Raw genomic sequence first — 18,822 nt, 5'->3', positions numbered from 1 at the left:
TCTTTACCTAGAAAAACCCCTGCCTCGTCCTCTGGAGGTTGGAAAGTCCTTATGGAAGCCATGCAAAATCTTTGTCTGGATTTGGGAGTAAAAATTTGCAACAACTCCAATCTTGTAGCCTGGGACTTCAAATGGATCTTAAATAATAGGACCTTCTCAGCTCCTTATGGCCCAAGACAGAAAGAAAATAACCTACTTATGAATTATGATCAAGGGGCTCATCAGCTCATTGTGAGTGACTCTTCTAATTGGAATAGAGAAGCTGTTCAATACCATTTCCCGTACATTTTTTACCTCATCTATAATACTCCCATCACCAGCAATCATCAAGATACTTTCATCTGGACTAAGGCATAAAATGGGCAATTTACAACCAAAAAATTTGATGATGATGCATGGAATTCCAAGAATAACATCTGCCCTATCATCAGCTCCAAATGGGTTAAATCTGTTTAGAAACTAAAAATTCCCCAAAATTCAAGCTTTTCCTTTGGCTTTTGTTAAGAATTTTTTTTTTCCTGTGTAAATCTGACCTTATTACCAGAGGAATAACTGATCATTCAGAATGCCCCATGTGTCAACGCTCCTTAGAAAAATACTATGCATCTTTTTCTCTACTGTCCGTTTGCAAGAGCCATTCTCTTCGCAAGTCCTTGGTCAATTTCGTTCCCTCCAAATTTACTTTCCTTCATTGAAGCCTTAAATTTTCTGATCAACAAATACTCTGATAGGCCTCTAGTGGAACAAATCCTTTCCTAGATAGTGATAGCTTGGTACTTCATATGGGGGGTGGGGAAGGGGCAGAAATAGCGTTTTGTTCAACAATGGTGAGAAAAGTATGTCTTGGAGTTTAAATCAAATTCAAATAAGCCTATGACTTGCTCAATCCTCTTTTGATCCTGAGAAAACTGAAAGTCCCATTCTTAATAGGGAAAATTCCTGATCAGTATCCTGTACTTTGGCTCGAGTGGCAATTTGGTCCCCGAATTTTAAAATGCGACAATCTAGCACTCAAACTTTTAAAATGTGACAATCCAGTATCCGGACTTTCAAAATATGACAATCCAGTACCCACCGTTAATAAGCCCGTTAATCAGCTATTAAGTGACATTTGAAAAGTCAAAAATGCCCTTCGAATGCCATCTAATTTTCTTTATCACCATCCAAACATTGACAAAAAATTGAGCAGTCCCAAATCCTAGCATCTTCTATTCAAAAAAGTTTGGTAATTGTTTAGAAGAATCTAGAATTTGGGACTGTTTATTTTATTGGCAATGTTGGATGGTTGATAAAGAGAATTAGGTGGCATTCTTAGGGCATTTTTGACTTTTCAAATGTCATTTAATGGCTGATTAATGAACTGGTTAACGACAGGTACTAGATTGTTATATTTTGAAAATTCAAATACTGAATTATCACATTTTAAAGTTCGAGGACCAAATTATCACTCGAGCCAAAATACATGGTATTGATCAGGAATTTTCCCTTCTCATATGATAGTTAACATCCCTACTAGGGAATCTATAAATAATGAAAACAATTCTATAAAAAATCATCTGTGATATTGGGGGCTTTCTTGACAATAATATAGGAACCTATGCCATTATTCTTTTTAGACAAGGATTTAAAATCTTTATGTGCTATGGGTAACAAAAATGTGTGGCGGTTCTTCAAAGTTTATGGCTGGACAGACCTCACCATTTTCACGGATGCTAAAGCCCTTGTAGATGCAATTGCAGGATAGAAGAATTTTTTGACTGGGATATACAACATTATCTAGACAAAACTCTGAACTTATTAAACGATTTTGGATTTGTGAATAATTTGTTTAGAACTAGAGATCTTACCCCGTCTGCTCGCTTAAACTGCCTAAGTGGCAAAATCTTCGGATTTCTTTGTGCTGTTGGGAATTGGGATAATATCCCAGCCTGTTTTACCTAAGCTATTGTATTCTACTATTCTCTTTAATTTTAGCTTAACTTTTACCCATAAAAGAAATAATTTTCTTTTTTCACCAATGAAAATTCGAAATCAAGATTACAAAATTAGTCCTCCCCTGAAATTTACAAAGTTAAAAATACCACAAAAAAATTGCATTACCCAAGATCCCGTATCAAACATCAAAACATTTTAAATTATTTTTGATGGATGATGGGCATCCAAAGCCTATCCTACCTTGTTTCTAAAGCGGTGAAAAGCAAGAGTTGCATACATTCGCTGCACGTATTTTCGTACGTCCACCTTGTCTCTGGGTGAAGAAGGAGTTGCATGGTATCGAATATCGATGTTACAACTTACAACTTTACAAGCAGCCTTCCGGAAGAGGTAAAGACTAAAGAAGAAGCAAAAGAGAAAGAGAGATCGAGAGTGAGGAGAGCATCAGAGTAAAGGCATATTTGAGTCTCCACTCTCCAGTCTCTTTCTCTCTTTCCTTCTCTTTCCGCCCTCCGTTTCCCCTCCTAATCGACGGGTGAAATTAATTACTTAATTGGAAGTTAGAAATCGGAAGTTAAAAGCGACGATAGAAAGACATGGCTCCGGCTAAAAAGGGTAAAGCAAAAAGCAAAGAAGATGCCTCTCCTCAGCCCGCCGCTGCAAAGACGAACTTCCCCGCCTGTCTCCGTCTTGTGCCACCCTCTTCGGTTGCAATCACAATCCATGCCAAACCAGGTTCCAAGGTCGCCACGATCACAGGTTTGCCCACTTCTCTTTCATTCGTTTTTACTTGTGTATTCTCTTCTGTTCTGGTAAAATTAAAAAAAAAAGGTTTCTTAATTTTATGTGTTTTGATTTTCAAACAATTGAAACCAGATTTCAATGATGAAGCACTTGGCGTGCAAATAGATGCTCCCCCGAAGGACGGAGAAGCAAACGCAGCGCTGCTAGAGTACATTAGTTCTGTGAGTCCTTCATTCTCAGGGATTTTATTTGCGTGTTCTTCTTTGACATATTTTGGTGAATAAATGTTTTCATGTTTTCTTGTGATCTGGGAGAAAGATTAGTTTGATAAGAAACAGTTTTGATTTGCGTGGAAACTCAAAATAATTTATCAACAGGGAAGCATACCCAATAGGGAATCAGAGATTTTATGGTAGATTTCATTGCTCACCGGCTAAGCATTAAGCAATTGACAATTTCATAAAATTTACTTAAACTTTGACCTGAGCTATTATGATCTTGGCTCATTCATACTTGACCTCTGGATGTTAAAAACAAACAGATATTAAAAAAATGGTAACAACTCTGGAGAAGCAGAAAGAGTGAATGCAAACTAGTTGACATCTTTGATGCATTTTACCATGCATTGTTTTGCAGGCAAAAAAATATTGAACCTTGCAATTGATTGTTCTTCCTTGAACCAGGAAAAAGTTGGGATTTTGTTTGTTGGAAACGGAATGGACTTGCTTCTTGTTCTGTTACAATATATAGTTATGCAAAAAAAGTTATGGGACCAGTAGCAACAACGATAATATTTCATTATACAAATATGAAAAAACAAATAATGGTGCAAAATTCATGCTTATTCCCTTTGATGAGTGTTCATACATGTTGAAGATTAATTAGTTTTATGATATTTTTCTGAGTAGATGTTTTATGGTAGTTGTTAGATAGAGGTGGGGACCACAGTAGTTATGTGAGTCCAAATTTTATTATGTTTTTGAGTGTTATATATGCTGTTTTATGTTTTGCTGCCCTATAAGGGCATAGTTGTCTTTGTACTATTTTATTATTTTAGTAAAAATAATAAGTGAAGGGGGCGGCCAGATCATTGCTCTCTTTTCTTTCCATCTTCTCTTCTTCTCCTTCTCTCTTCCTTCTCTCTTCAAGAAACTACTTTTCTTTTATATTTTTTTAATTTAGCAGATTTCTACTTGGTATCAGAGCATCAACTAGGGTTTCTTAAAGCATTCTTATGCAGCCCTAGATCAGCTGACTGCATGAAATAGTAAAGGGCTGATCAATCTGCTATAGATTGCCCAGTTCTTGGAGTTTTGGGGGGGATCTAGGCATCAGGAAGGTGATCTACTGTTTGACATCAAAATCAGGAAGAACTAGAGTACGGGGAAGAGTCCTAGAAAAGTTGGACTCCTTGTTTTTTATTTGATATTGGATGCTCAGGTATTGTTAGTTTTCTTTAGATTTTCTGAAGATGACGGTTTGGTTTTTGGAATTTTCTAGGCCTCCCGGAGTGATCGATTCATTTTTCTCTCTGTTGGGAGGTGTGGGGAGGAGAGATTTCCCTCCAGCTAGGGTTTTCTTCTTTCGGAAGGGTTGGTTTCTGTGTGTGTGATATTAAATTATTTTTTGAAGGTCTCTAATCTATTTTTTTATTGTTGAATTGTTTGAAGTAAGATGGAGAGTTGGAATACCGAGATGAAATCTACTGGTACTGTGGGACTGGGTGTTGAAGGTAGTAGTGATATTTTTGGGTTTGGGATCATTATTATAGTAAAACTTGATGGTACAAATTATTTGGAGTGAGCATAATCAGCTAAGATGGCTATTGGTGCCTGTAGAAAATTAGGGCATCTCACTGGGGAGGAGAAGAAACTTGATACATACTCTTCCCGATGGGTGCAGAAGAATTACATGGTAATGTCCTGGCTATGTAATTCTATGTTACCTCATATTGCAAAAAATTTCTTATGGGCTAATACTGCTAAGGAGATTTGGGATGGAGTGACTGAAACCTAATCTCAGAAGCAAAATGAAGCCAGAGCCTATCAGTTAAGAAATCAGGTGATAAGTATGAAATAGGGAGAAAAACCTCTTGCTGTGTATTTCTCCATACTGAAAACCCTATGGCAGGAAATAGATCACTTAGAAACTGTGGTATGGGAAAGTGTAAATGATGCAACAACTTATCACAGACTAGTAGAGAGGAATAGGGTTTTTGAGTTCTTGGCATGGCTGAACCCTGAATTTGACATTGCTAAGCAACATATTTTTTCTAGGGAGGGTGTGACACTCTCTCAGGCCTATGCCTTTGTCTCTGGAGAGGAGAGTAGGAGAAATGTAATGCTGAGACAACCTGGGATTGACCAGTCGGCTATGGTTGGTACAACAAAACCTAAGCCGAATGGAGACAGGGGGAATAGTGAGACTAGAAGGGAAGATAAGAAGGACTTGGTGTGTGATTATTGCAAGAAGCCTAAGCATACTAGGGACACTTGTTGGAATATTCATCCAAATCTTATGTCTGATCGGATAAAAAACAAGAAGGGAAATGCAAATGTAGCCATTATAGGAGACTCTTCAGCTCCTCTCTTTCAAACGAATTAGGAATCCATTGCAGTAACAGTAGTGAGAACAAAATTGGAGAGGTTTGGACAGCTTATGAGTAAGAAAAAATTGACCTAGCTCTAGCCTTGCAGATGGACAGCAGAATGCAGGAGCCAACTACACCACTTCCTTTGCACATATAGGTAGTTCATATACAACTGCAAATCTTGCATCCACTTCAGGTAAGGAAGGACCTCCCTGGATTATAGACTCAGGAGCATCTGAGCATATGACTAATGCCCCTACCATTTTTAGTTCCTATCAGTTGTGCTCTGGTAGAGACAGTCTCTACAACAAATGGTTCACATATGCCCATTGCTGGGAAGGGGACAGTTAGAGTGACCAATGATATAACTCTGTCTTCTGTTTTACATGTCCCTAGACTTCATACCAACCTACTGTCTGTTAGTTCTTTGACAAAAAAATTGAATTGTTCCGTGACCTTTATTCCTGGTAATTGTATTTTGCAGGATTTGGAGTCAAAGAAGATGATTGGGAGTGGTCGTGAGGTGAATGGAGTCTACCTTTTGAATGAGATTCTGAGACATCAGGGCCTTCATGTTAGCAGCAACAGTAGTAGTGGGTCAGAGTCAGTGAACCAGATTATGCTTTGGCACAATCGCTTGGGACATTTTTCTTTTAGTTCTTTGAAATGTCTTTTCCCAAAGTTGTTTGAGTCTGTTCAGTTATCTACTTTGGAGTGTGAGAGTTATCAGTTAGGAAAACATTGTAGATAGTCTTTTAAACCAAGTAATAAAAGAAGTACTTTTGCTTTTAATATTGTTCACACAGATGTATGAGGGCCATATCATATCCCTTCCATGAGAGGATTCTGTTACTTTCTCTTGTTTGTAGATGATTATACACGATATTCTTGGATATATTTGATGAAATCACGTGATGAGGTTCCTAACTTGGTACGATAGTTCCACCGGATGGTTCTCACACAATTTGGAGTGAGAACTAAGGCTTTTAGATCAGATAATGCCAGAGAGTACTTTGAGAAGGACCTGACCACGTATCTCTTAGAACATGGTGTAGTTCATCAGAACAGTTGTGCATATACACCGCAATAGAATGAAGTTGCTGAGAGGAAAAATAGACACATTGTGGAGGTGGAAAGGAGTCTTATGGTGTGTGCTTCAGTTCCTATGCAGTCCTGGGGAGATGTAGTTCTTATAGCCGTGCATTTGATTAGCTGTGTTCCTTCATGGACTTTGGGGTTTAAGGTGCCATTTAACATTTTTTTCTAGATGGAGAGATATTTCATATACTTCTGAGGGTTTTTGGTTGTGTTTCTTTTGTTCACATTTTTGGCCCTCATCGCAACGCCAAGAAATGTGTTTTTCTTAGGTATGCTCAGAACCAAAAGGGGTATTGCTGTTATGACCCAGTGTCGAGGAGCAGATTTGTCACTATGGATGTTACCTTCTTTGAATCCACATTCTTCTTCTCGAATGGTTCTCCTCAGGGGGAGAGTTTTGGAGAGGAGAACTCACAATCTGTTCCTCTTCCTGTTTCTGTGGTGCCTTCATCAGTTCAGCCAGCACCTGCACTTCCAGCTTCATTACCTGAGACACTATGGGCAGCCTCACAGAAATATCAGTGCCGACAGATGATGGTTGACTCCATACATCCTCAACCCACACCACTCTCTGTCAGTCCTTCTGAAACTTTAGATTCGGCAGATACAGTTCCAGGTATTCCTCTTGAGCCTGAGCCTATTATGTTTTCTGATGAAATGTTTCTGTCCCTAATACCATTGTTGCAGCTGATCTCACTGACCTTGATCTTCCCATTGCACTTCGTAAGGGGAAGAGAAAGTGTACAACCCACTGCATTTCACACCATCTTTCCTACAGTGCCTTATCACCCTTCTATCGTGCTTTTCTTTCTTCCCTAGATTTTGTGTCTATACCCAAGAATGTTATTGAGTCTCTCTCCAAACCTAAGTGGAAAACAGCCATGCAAGATGGGATGGATGCTTTGGTCAAAAACCAAACTTGGGAAATAGTTGATCTCCCCCTAGATAAGGAGACAGTCGGATGTAAATGGGTATTCACAGTGAAGTACAAGGCTGATGGCAAGATAGAGAGGTATAAGGAAATGTTGGTAGCAAAAGGGTACTCAGACCTATGGTGTCGATTATCTGGAAACCTTTGCACCAGTAGCTAAGATGAGTTCAATTCGTATCTTTTTATCTCTAGCAGCCACCTATTCATGGCCCTTGTTCTAGCTTGATATCAAAAATGCTTTATTCAATGGTGACTTACAGGAGGAGGTACATATGGACATTCTAGTAGGCTTTTATGAAAATGTTGGTAAAGGTGTGCAAACTCAGAAAATCTCTATATGGACTGAAATAGTCACTTAGGGCTTTGTTTGACAAGTTCAAAGGGGCACTCATCCGTTTTGGATACACACAAACACAGCCTGATTACACCCTCTTTGTGAAGAGGAGAGATGCTCTGATGTCAATTCTGATTGTGTATGTGGATGATATAGTGGTGATAGGAAATGATTTGGAGGAGATTGATGATGTTGAGTTGGGCATAGTTGTTTTTATTCTTATTTTAAGTTATTTAGTTAGGAAGTTGTTGGACTTTAGGCCCATTAGTTTATGTTTTTAAGTTGTGACTGTTCAACTACGTTAGTAACCCTACTAAGGGCATCCTTGTAATATCTCATCATTTAAGTTAAGTATAAATTATGAGGGGTTGGCGGCTAGGGTTAATCTAAGAATCCTGGTTGACTTCCTACTCTTTTCTCCTCCTCTTTTCTTCTCTCCTGCTGAAATCTTCATCTTCCTCTTCTTTCCCTTCACAAGGAATTCAACTAAATCTGCAATCAGTGATTTCTACTAATGATCTCAAAAAATCATTGCAGCAAGAATTTGAGATCAAAGATTTTGGTGAGCTCAAATACTTCTTAGGGATTGAAGTTGCAAGATCCAAACATGGGATCTTCATTTCACAGAGAAAGTATGTGCTTGACCTACTGCGAGAGACTGGGAAGCTGGGGACCAAACCAGTAGACACTCCTATTGATTCAAATCACATAATTAATGGTGTGGATGGTGAGTTGGTAAAGGATGTGGGGAGATATCAAAGAATGGTGGGTCGATTGTTGTATTTGTGTATGACACGACCAGATATTTCTTATGCTGTCAATGTTGTGAGTCAGTACATGCATGCACCTCGGGTTCAGCATTGGGAAGCTATTGAGAGAATACTTGTATATCTGAGAAAGCACCCTGACAGAGGCATTCTTTTCTCAAATTGTGAGAATCTGAAGCTAGAATCCTATACAGATGCAGATTGGGCATGATGCTTAGATGACAGGAGGTCTACATCAGGAATGTGTACCTTTGTAGGTGGAAACTTGATCTCCTGGAAGAGTAAGAAGCAAGCGGTTGTTGCAAGGTCAAGTGTAGAGGCTGAGTATAGATCCATGGCTCATGGTGTCTCAGAATTTCTTTGGGTTAGATCTCTTTTGAGTGAGATTGGGGTGAAAGCAGATGAACCTATGATGTTATACTGTGACAATCAGGCTGCAATCAATATTGCCCACAATCCAATTCAGCATGATAGGACAAAACACATTGAAGTTGATAGACACTTTATAAGAGAAAGGGTAACAACCGGAGAAGTTTGTTTGCTTTATGTCTCTTTAGAGTTGCAGTTGGCTGATGTTCTCACTAAAGGGGTGGCAAAGAGCAAGCTTGAACATGATCTATGCAAGTTGGGAATGTGTGACATTTACTCCCAACTTGAGGAGGAATGTTGAAGATTAATTAGTTTTATGATGTTTTTCTGAGTAGATGTTTTATGTTAGTTGTTAGATAGGAGGTGGGAACCATAGTAGTTATGTGAGTCCAAATTTTATTATGTTTTTGAGTGTTATATATGCTGTTTTATGTTTTGCTGCCCTATAAGGGCATAGTTGTCTTTGTACTGTTCTATTATTTTAGTATAAAAAATAAGTGAAGGGGGCGGCCAGATCATTGCTCTCTTTTCTTTCCATCTTCTCTTCTTCTCCTTCTCTCTTCCTTCTCTCTTCAAGAAATTACTTTTCTTTTATATTTTTTTTAATTCAGCAGATTTCTACTATACATTTTTGTTATCTTTCTAATTTTCATGCAAAGAACACCCTTGATTATTTCTTGGATATAAAGTTTGGTGCTTTTCTGCTTATTCTTCTGTGATCTTCTTCTTTTATTTATTGATAAACAACCCATCTTTTATTTCTAGTCTGTTGGATGTGTATATGAGAGAGATTGTTCTCATCATTTCATGTAAAGATTCTAATAATGAAGTTCAATTTGTTGACTGTTCTCTGAGGTACTTGAGACATTTAGGCTGGAAGGGGCTTTTGGAGACTGTTGGTGGTGGGGGGATGATCTTATTTGGTAGGGCCCAAAGAATAATCAGAGTAGAGATCATGGCCTTGCTTCTGGGACTGAGGTTGATGCACTCCTTGGGATCTACTAGGTGGAACTTGAAGGGGATTCCCAAGTGATTGTGTAGGGGATGATGGATGGAGGTGTTGTTGGCTGTTGCATCATCACATCGGGGGGCTAGGAGAGTGAAGGTCTAAGATCAGTGAACTCACTGTCTGATAGCTTGAATGGAGGACTTGAGAGAATGTTGGGGTACAAGCCTCTTGGTTTTGGATTTCTTTGCACATTGTTTCAGTAGGCTAATGGTCTGGCCCGTGGGTTTGGCTGTTCATTCTTTGGGGGCAATTGATTTCTTCTTGTATTGCATTATTTTGTTGTTTGATATCTAATAAAATTCGTTATTACTGATAGAAAAAAAAGGTTTGTTGCACTGACAAAGTATCCTGTTGATTCCCTATTTTTTTAATCAGCAGAAAATATATTTCATTTTATTAAATTTAATTAAAAGCGGTCAGTACAACATGATGACAGAAATGCCAAACCTTACTTTTAAATCCAAATTACATAGCAACTCAGAATAATTGTGTTGATTCCACTACTATGTTGCTTGTGACTTTGTTGTATTCCACTGTGTTGATTCCACAAAGTATCCTGTGATTCCATTTTTTTTTTGATCAGCAGAAAATATATTTCATTTTATTAAATTTAATTAAAAGCGGTCAGTACAGCATGATTACAGAAATGTCAAGCCTAACTTTTAAATCCAAATTACATAGAAAATCTAATTGTTTGATTTCTGGAGGGAACACTTATCTCATTTTATAATTCATGGTGATTACCCTAACTAATGATGTTTTCACCCTGAATATGGTATGTTGCATCTCTAATGGTGCAATGATCTCCGACATTTCTGGGATTTCTTGTATGTGCCGCTTAACATGGCCTAACCTGACCTATCCAATTAAAGGTAACCTAGATTAATGTTGAGTTACAAGCAACTGGGATTAGGCTTCAATTGATCCTTGAGTTGGTGTCTCTGGGTTTACTATTATGCATTTTTGTTGAGCTTGCACCTGAGGAGCACTTTTAGCCATCAATTGACCATAGTTTTCATGGCGCCAAGGCGAGGCTAGGCGACAGGGGGCACCTAGTTGCCTAGGCGATGGATTTTTTTCAAGTAAAAATATGTATCCTAGAGTAGTTCCCTAGGTTCCATAATCATATTTCTTTAATAAACATAATTTTCATAAGAAATGTATAATTTTCAAGAAAAGAAGAAGAAGAAGAAGAAGAAGAAGAAGAAGAAGAAGAAGACCTAGGTCACTCCATGAATTGGTGACTGACCAAGATCCATATCTTTTTTTTTTTTTTTCATTTTTTGATTAAAAACTGAGCATTTTAGTAATGTAGATTAAAAAGTACATATTACAAATATTAGTGGGAGAGACAGCAAGATTTTGTCTCCCCTACAACTTTCCTTACAATTGTGCCTAAAAGATTTGCTCCCTCCCCACCCCTTTCTTGGCTAGTTCATCAGCCATGCTGTTTGCTATCCTTTGAACCCATTGAAGGCATGCTTCCATCTCTCTAGCCTCCCAAGATCCATATCTTTCAATATCCATTGGAATGTCTTTGTTTTGGGTGGTTTTAGAAATGAGAAAAGAAAGCTGCTTTAACAGTTATGGTTGTAAGTGTCACACATTTTGTCTGTAAATGTTATTAATTATGATACCAAACAGAATGGAATGGTGAAACAGGATTTGTGTAGCTGATCCCATATAGTTGGGATAAGGCTTAGATGATGATGATGATGATGATATATATATATATATATGATTGCTTGGCTTTCTGATCACATGGTATGCCATTTTTTTGTAGATAATCAGATAGATTTATATCCACTAAATCATAGTGTTTCAACTGGCATCTTTCTTTCCATGGGAGTGGATATATCTTTTTGCTATACACTGTCCTCTTTTGTAATCTTGTCTCTTGAACCACAGCCAATTATGGGACTTACACAATCTTTGGTTTTTCTTTTAGGTTATAGGGGTGAAGAAAAGGCAGGTATCTATAGGTTCTGGTTCTAAATCAAGGGACAAGGTTGTGCTTGTTGAAGAAGTAACATTGCAGGGTGTTTTTGATGCTTTGAACAAAGCATGCAAATGCAGTTGATGAAGAGATGTGAGACCTGGGGTTTCTGCTTGTAAATGTGATATAGAAGGCAATATGCCTTCTCTCAAACAAGTTAGACCCAACTAGTTGATGGAAGTATGATATTGTCCTTTTTCACCCCAACTTTGGTTGCTTACTCAAGGAAAATAAACTGTGGCGAGATATTTGCAACCTGATTCTTGGGGGTCTTACTTTTCTGTGTGTTTTGGTTGGAAAATAGTTTCCCCTTCATTTGACTGCAGTTGTATCCATGGTCATTTCATGGATAGATGTTTATAAGTCAATCATTATCTTTTAATACATACAATGACTTATTTCTCTTTCTTTATGTATCTAACTCAATGTTTTAAAAAGCGGAGGCGTGACGCGAGGCATTCCACTACCTAAAGGTGTGAGGCGTAAGCCTCCTTAAGAGGGGGGGGGGTTAGGAGGAGGATGAAGAGGAAGGGGGGATCTCATTTTTTTTCTTTATTTTTAATAAAAATCTTTTATATTAAGAAGAATAAAGATGCATAACATTAGTTGAAACACCCCAGCCGAAGGGGCAAGGGGCAAATCACTTTCTTTCCCCTTATCTTTTCTTTCCCTTCCCTTTCTTTTCCTTTCCTTTTCTCTTTTCTCTTCTCTTTCTTTTTCTTTCCCTTCCCTTTCTTTTCTTTTCCTTTCCTTTTTTTTTTCTTTTTTCTTTTTATATCAGATGTGCATGAGGCGCCTGAGGTGTACGACTCTAGCACGCCTCATGAAAAAAGCGCAAGAGGCGTATGCCTCAGAGGTGTCAGTGCCTCTGGCATTCGCCTCCTACGCCTTTTAAAACACTGATTTAACTACATATGCTTTAACACATTATTTCAGGTTTATCTTTCTTTTTCTTTTAAATTCCATGGTTTCTGCTAGGTGGAAGGGTGATGAAAAAAATATTTCATATTTATTGTTCAATCTACATCTCTTTATGCCTACAACCTTTTTGTTTTCTGTAATATATTTCACTCAATTACATGTTTGGTTCATAGAGAATGCAACCATCGTCAGGATCCATGACCATAAGAGTTTGGCAAAAGTTTTAATGCTAGCTGCCAACCTGATGCAACCTCCTTTACCTGGGCTTGGGACAGGCAGTGTAAGTTGGGCTGTTGGAGTTGGGAATATTTCTGTGTCCTTTGATAATAAGGAGGCATCTATGGACCTGATTGTGAGGATCACATAAAATGGAAGATCAGAGACAAAATAGAAGCCAAGGAAGGTGAGAAATCTGGAGCCTTCCATGAATTATGAGGGAAAAAGTTATTGTAATACCAAATGTAGAACATATTCCAAACGGTGCAGCTTAGCAGTCACAGTCCTCCATACAGGCAGCTCTGCAATCATCTTCATTGGCTACAGGTGATAAAGTTGAATACTTCCATCTTGATACGTTCCAGTTTAGACATGTCATATTTGGTCTGTACTTTCTTGCTTCCACAATTCTCAGCATTGAAATTCCCCTTGCAGCCTGAAATATGTTTGGCTCATGTCAATGTAATTGAAACCAGATAGGCAGATGCAAACAGTTTTTTGATCCATGAGACAAAGTAGGCATTTAGGCTGCAGAGACTTTTGGGTTCACAATTATTGATTGATGATACTGGATTGATTGGAAAATTGCTACTCCTACCTGAACTGTTCAAATACATTCAAAAGATTCCATCCCCATCAATCCATCATGCAGTAGACTATCGATCTGTTTGTAGAAAACCCACCATCAGTCACATTCTATATTATACTGAAATCAGTCTTATGGAGAAAATAGAGGTGACTATCAATACTTAAGTGACGTAATCTCCTTTGCCATCTATTCCTGAAGACCAATGAGAGTAGGGGGTTATGTCTGGTGTTTCTATTGGATACTGAACCGGGTTTCTGTCTTTTTGCATCTTGAGACAAAACTTTCCTGTTGAAGGATCAGTTTGAGACACTAGAAAACAGTTCTTTGTGCTAGAAGACACTGACCAGGTAAAGTGGTTTCAATTGGATAATCAAAACTCTGCCATATGATCTTTCTGGGAGAACCTTAAAAATCAAAATTGCCAACTTGAGCATGGAAACTGAAGAAGCAATTTGGGCAGTTGAAACAATGGTTTTGCTTTGGCTTTGCATGGTTTGCAAGACAAGTCTACTATCTCTTGTGAAGAGTAATGTAACATTTACTGGAACCAGTGGGTCATCTGAGTTTGCTGTCCACACAACCAACCTCTGAGGACTTATTGCAATCCAGACTCTTGATAGTGAAGTGATTGCCTAGTGGGTAAAATCGAAATGTAAATTGAACCAAAGAGGAGTGCCATGGTGATGAGTTGGTGGTGGGGGAGGAGATAGGCGCTTAAGCTTATGTTGGATGATCCTTGTTTAGCAGCTGTCACTGAACAAAATGCAGAGGAGAAACAAAATAATAGCGGCCATGGGGACATGGTAGTTTTCCTTTGTATGAGTGGTTTCTTGATCTCTCTTAAAGGAAAATCAGGAAAAGAGTCAACTTGACATTTGAAGGATTCAAGCAAAAAATAACGTTAGAAGTCTGAAGTCTTAAGGCATCTCCTTAGAAGCCAAGCTGTTCATGGTGAATGGTAAACCTTCTAGGTTTCAACTGATCACGATTTCACTGGTATTCTCTCTAAACCTTTCTGATTTCTTTCTGAACCGGGCTACTCAAATTTCATTTTATTTATTTTTATTTTATGCTACATGACTTTCTGAACATATTCTTGGAAGCCATGTCAAGGGATGAGTTAACCAATCCAATATTCTGAATCATTTATTAACCTGTTAAATTGCCTTGTTGAACCCACTTCTTGAATTTTCATTCTTTACACAGGTGTGGCAAAGGAGTTGCCAGTTGCCACAACAATGGAGCCTGAATGCTAGCCCACAAACAGATTTTTCTGAGAAATTCCAAAACGAGTGTTTAAGAAAAATGAAGGAAAGAACCATTGATCCATAATCTCTTGACTCGTTTTCAATCCAAAGAACCTTTTGCTAGAAAACCAAATGGAGATGACTTCTGTGATCATTTCAGTTATTACAAACAAACTTATCTACAAGTGAAGTTGCATAAACTGGATCAAATTGAACCGTGCATATATATAACAGTCTAACTGGATCCTCACCTTCAACTCATTCTGTGTATGAATAACTGAATCCTCACCTTCAACTCAATCCAGCATAACCTTATTACCAAAAGAAAAAAAAAAAAATCCAACATGACTTGGATGGTACTAAAAAAAGGACTAGGAGGAACTGGTATATCTACAGTCCCTTCCAACATCAAAACCACCTTTTTCATGAATGGCCGAAGTGATGGCTCGTCTTGAATGCACCACAGACCCACGCTGACCATCCTCTCCAATCTTTTCTTGTCCACCACTTCATCACCAACTAGTTTCTGTAACTCACCAACCTTGAAACAGTCATAGACCCAATCCGTAAGAACAATCTCATCCTCAGGAACATTAACATCCACACTGCGACGATAACATACTAGTTCTAACAAGACGACCCCAAAGCTGTAGACATCTGCCTTTACTGTTATGGGCATGTTCCGGTGCCATTCTGGTGCCACATATCCCCTTGTCCCTCTGATTGCTGTAAAGGTCCCACTTTGGTCTGGCTTCAACAGCTTTGCCAATCCAAAATCGGCGATCTTTGGACAATTGAACTCGTCCATGAGTATGTTTTGGGGCTTTATGTCGCAGTGGATTAATTGGGTCTCGCATTCATCGTGCAAATATAGAATACCTGTAGCTATGTTCAAAGCAATTCCCACCCTTTCGTCCCAATTTGGTCGTCTTTCCTTTCTGAAGAGATCTGCAAGTGATCCATTGCTCATGTACTCATACACCAGAGGCTTTATTAGGACCATCGTTGCAGTAACCAACCAATCGGACTAAGTTTCTATGATGGGTTTTGGCAATCACGCGCATCTCAGTCTGAAACTCCCCCTCTCCATCCAACATCTTCTCCAGTCTCTTGACAGCGACGGTCCTCCTGGCTTTGGCCATTTGGTAAAGTTCCTTTGATAACTGTACAAAAAGAGCCTCTGCCCGCCTCTTCCTTGAAACCTTCTGTAATTTTTTGTAGTTCAGCGATAGTAAATGACCGTAGAGCAATCTCCTCGGGTAGTCTTATACTTCTCTGATCCAAGATCCTGTTATACAAGCCCAAACACGGTTCCTGTAACTAATAACGACAGACAACGCTAGCAAAATGAATGCACGAACGAGAAATACCACTCCGATTATCAGAATGTCTTTTCGTTGTTCTTTCTTGTTTTCGTGCCATTTCTTTCGCTTCCTCTTCCCACTTTGATATAAACCATGGTCGACTCATCAAGATTTCTTCTCCCATATCTCAACGGAAGCTTCTGCTTCCTCCACTCTTGATTAAAAACTACAGCTTCATAACTGTTTTCCTCCAAACACGCCTTTTTGCAATCTTCTTCAGTGGTAATGGTCCATAAAACAACGTAAGGATCAACTTCCCATGTGGTACGGTCCAAAGCAAACATCTCATACTCGATGTTTTGGCTCTGGATTCCACAACTCTCTGCACTGAATTTCCTCACGCAACCCAGCGTCTGTTGATTTCTGTCAATGAAATCGAAACTGGGCAGACATTTGCATTCAACTTTTTCATCCATGAGAATACAATATGCAGTTATGCCGCACAACCCCTTGCATCACAATAATCGTTCGTTGAATTACATACTGATGATGTGCGATCTGGAAGTTCCTAGCTGGACAACTGCCTGGATCAATCTATAAAACAATGCTGAGAGGGACCGGGGTGGAAGACCTAGTGAGGTTGCTCCGATGCTTAAGTCAGTTGAAAGGATGAGAGATCCATCATAATGGCTAAACCCTATAGGTAGGTTGGCCGAAATTTCAAAAATTTTTCTCTCCTATGTGGGAATCATATTCTCTGTTTTAAAAAATTGCTTTTCAATAATCAATCTTGAACCTAAACTGGACCAAATCTGAAACCAAAAAGTAGGAGAGGGATATATATGATACGGAGTAGCAGTAACTCCCAACGAAGGTGTTCATGCCCAAGGAAAATGCTAGACTTCAAATGACACAGCGTAGGGTGGAGCAGAATTAGCAGGTGGTTCTTTAGCAGGAATCAAACTCTTTAGCAAGAATTTGATGGAGGGTGAGTGTGCACGACTTCAGATAAGTTTTTCACCAAAAACTGATATCAAGAACTTTTTTTAATCACTCCTATAGGTGTAGATCGAACTGGCAATGGCGGTAGCAATAGAAGGAGGCAAGAGCAGAAGATGGCGTTAGTCTAACTGGAGCTGTCTTTTCTCTTGAATTTGTAATCTGATCAGGTGCTGAAGGGTTCACCCTCCTCCTCTATTTATAACTTTAAAGAGAGGTTTTCTTAATCCTATTAAGAGTTTCCTAATCCAAATCTTGTATTTGAATCTGGACTCTCTTTAAGAGATAAGGATAATCTCTTATTTTATTTGCAGATAAAGATCAACCCTCCTAATCTTATTAGGAGTTTCCTAATTCAAATCTTTATTTGGATTTGGACTCTTTGAGTGGATAGAGATAACTCCCTATTCTATTTGCTGATCTAAATCTCAGAACCGCCCCTCTTTAATTAATCATATTAAATCAGTTCGAATTGGGCTTTAGGCCCATTAAGTCCACGTGCTCATTCAGCCTCCAAACTGCTGCCCAGTTGGGTATCCTTGTATGGCGTGGGACCCAAACATTGATCTACACATCAGCCAAATGGGTTCAGCCTAGCCTCTGTTACAAGGCTTGGCCGAATTCACTGTAGGGGACAGTGAACCCCTGAGCCCATCACCATGGGCTCTTAATGGGCCCAACACTTACACTAAGTGGTCCTTGGGTCAAACCACCATATAAAATCCCAAGGACTGTGGGTAGATGCAAAATTAGCCCATCAGGTATTACCCTCAATGGTCTTACACTTAACCTCTCAGCCCATAATGATCAAACACTACCCGACAAGAGAGGACCTCTCACTCGGCTGTAAGGAACAGTGTTGCACTCTCTACTCACATGGATCCCGGGAATTAAAACATTTTTGCAAACATTTTGAAATCATAATTATAATTATATATATATCTATATAAATATATTTTGCAAAACAAATTTCAATGATTGAAATCAACTGCCTACAGTTTAGGTTTCCATTAGAGAGAGTGCATCCCCGATCATTCACTTTGTCCGACAAAGGGGCTGATCCTGTCACTATGATCACCCACTCAGATGAATTCTCGGACTGTCCCAACATACCCAGGTTTTGACCCCCTTTAAGGATCTCACTGATTGGCATATCAAAGACAACCTAATTCGACACCTAGTGTAGTATCATAACCGAGTCTAGGGGTCAGGTGTAACATTCCAGTTTTGCCCATCAATCTCCAAGGTCCAGGGCAATACTAGAATTCTGGTCTGGTTCAGGGTTTCAAGAAAACCCACACAGCATGTACCTCAGGTCTCACCCTGGCAACTGAGACAAGCCACCCCAACCAACTTGGCGGCACATCAGTGTCAACCTTGGTAGGATAAATCTCCGCAAATCGATCCAACAGCTGTGAATATTCTAAACTAACACAAGTCTCATATGTGTCCAGTTTAAGGGTATTGCACAAAAACACACCATAATAAATGAATCAAATATGTACTTTATTAATTTACATTAAATGTCATAAGGTACATCATTCTGATTGGAGCTAAGGGCATACACTGTCTAACATCCGTATTCTATGTTTGTGAGCTAAGTATGAATGCTAGAGAGCTTGAATGTGAGTAATCGCGCGTACCTTCGCCTTGAGGATCGATGCCCTTATATAGTTGAGTAGCCGTGAACCATACGAAAAGGCTCCGGGGTCCCCGAGTTGCATAGATAAGATCCGTTCCATTTTTGAAGGAGTGCGATGCGCCGGTTGATAA

The 18,822-nt window shown here is 39.0% G+C and overlaps 1 protein-coding gene and 1 pseudogene across 1 annotated transcript; one reads left to right on the top strand and one right to left on the bottom strand.

The window, feature by feature from the left end:
• Positions 1-2,152: 2,152 nt before the first annotated feature.
• LOC148876219 (uncharacterized) lies at positions 2,153-12,175 on the top strand. Its single transcript, XM_088966338.1, has 3 exons — positions 2,153-2,694; positions 2,812-2,900; positions 11,726-12,175. The coding sequence occupies exons 1-3, from the start codon at positions 2,532-2,534 to the stop codon at positions 11,855-11,857; spliced, it is 384 nt and encodes a 127-aa protein (XP_088822464.1). The 5' UTR covers positions 2,153-2,531; the 3' UTR covers positions 11,858-12,175.
• A 1,006-nt stretch (positions 12,176-13,181) lies between these two features.
• LOC148876218 (G-type lectin S-receptor-like serine/threonine-protein kinase RLK1) overlaps positions 13,182-18,822 on the bottom strand; it is a 37,118-nt pseudogene continuing 31,477 nt past the window's right edge.

Source organism: Nelumbo lutea, chromosome 1 (assembly GCF_056320005.1).
Source record: "Nelumbo lutea isolate HS-2025 chromosome 1, American lotus-T2T, whole genome shotgun sequence".
NCBI classification, from domain to species: Eukaryota; Viridiplantae; Streptophyta; class Magnoliopsida; order Proteales; family Nelumbonaceae; genus Nelumbo; species Nelumbo lutea.
Note: the sequence above shows the minus strand (reverse complement) of the source record. Positions and strands in the feature narration are given on the sequence as shown.

Coding starts and splice junctions, on each gene's coding strand:
- LOC148876219 (XM_088966338.1), top strand. CDS start 2,532: ATGGCTCCGGCTAAAAAGGGTAAAGCAAAAAGCAAAGAAGATGCCTCT. Junction 2,695..2,811: donor CAAGGTCGCCACGATCACAG/GTTTGCCCACTT, acceptor AATTGAAACCAG/ATTTCAATGATGAAGCACTT. Junction 2,901..11,725: donor TGCTAGAGTACATTAGTTCT/GTGAGTCCTTCA, acceptor TTTTTCTTTTAG/GTTATAGGGGTGAAGAAAAG.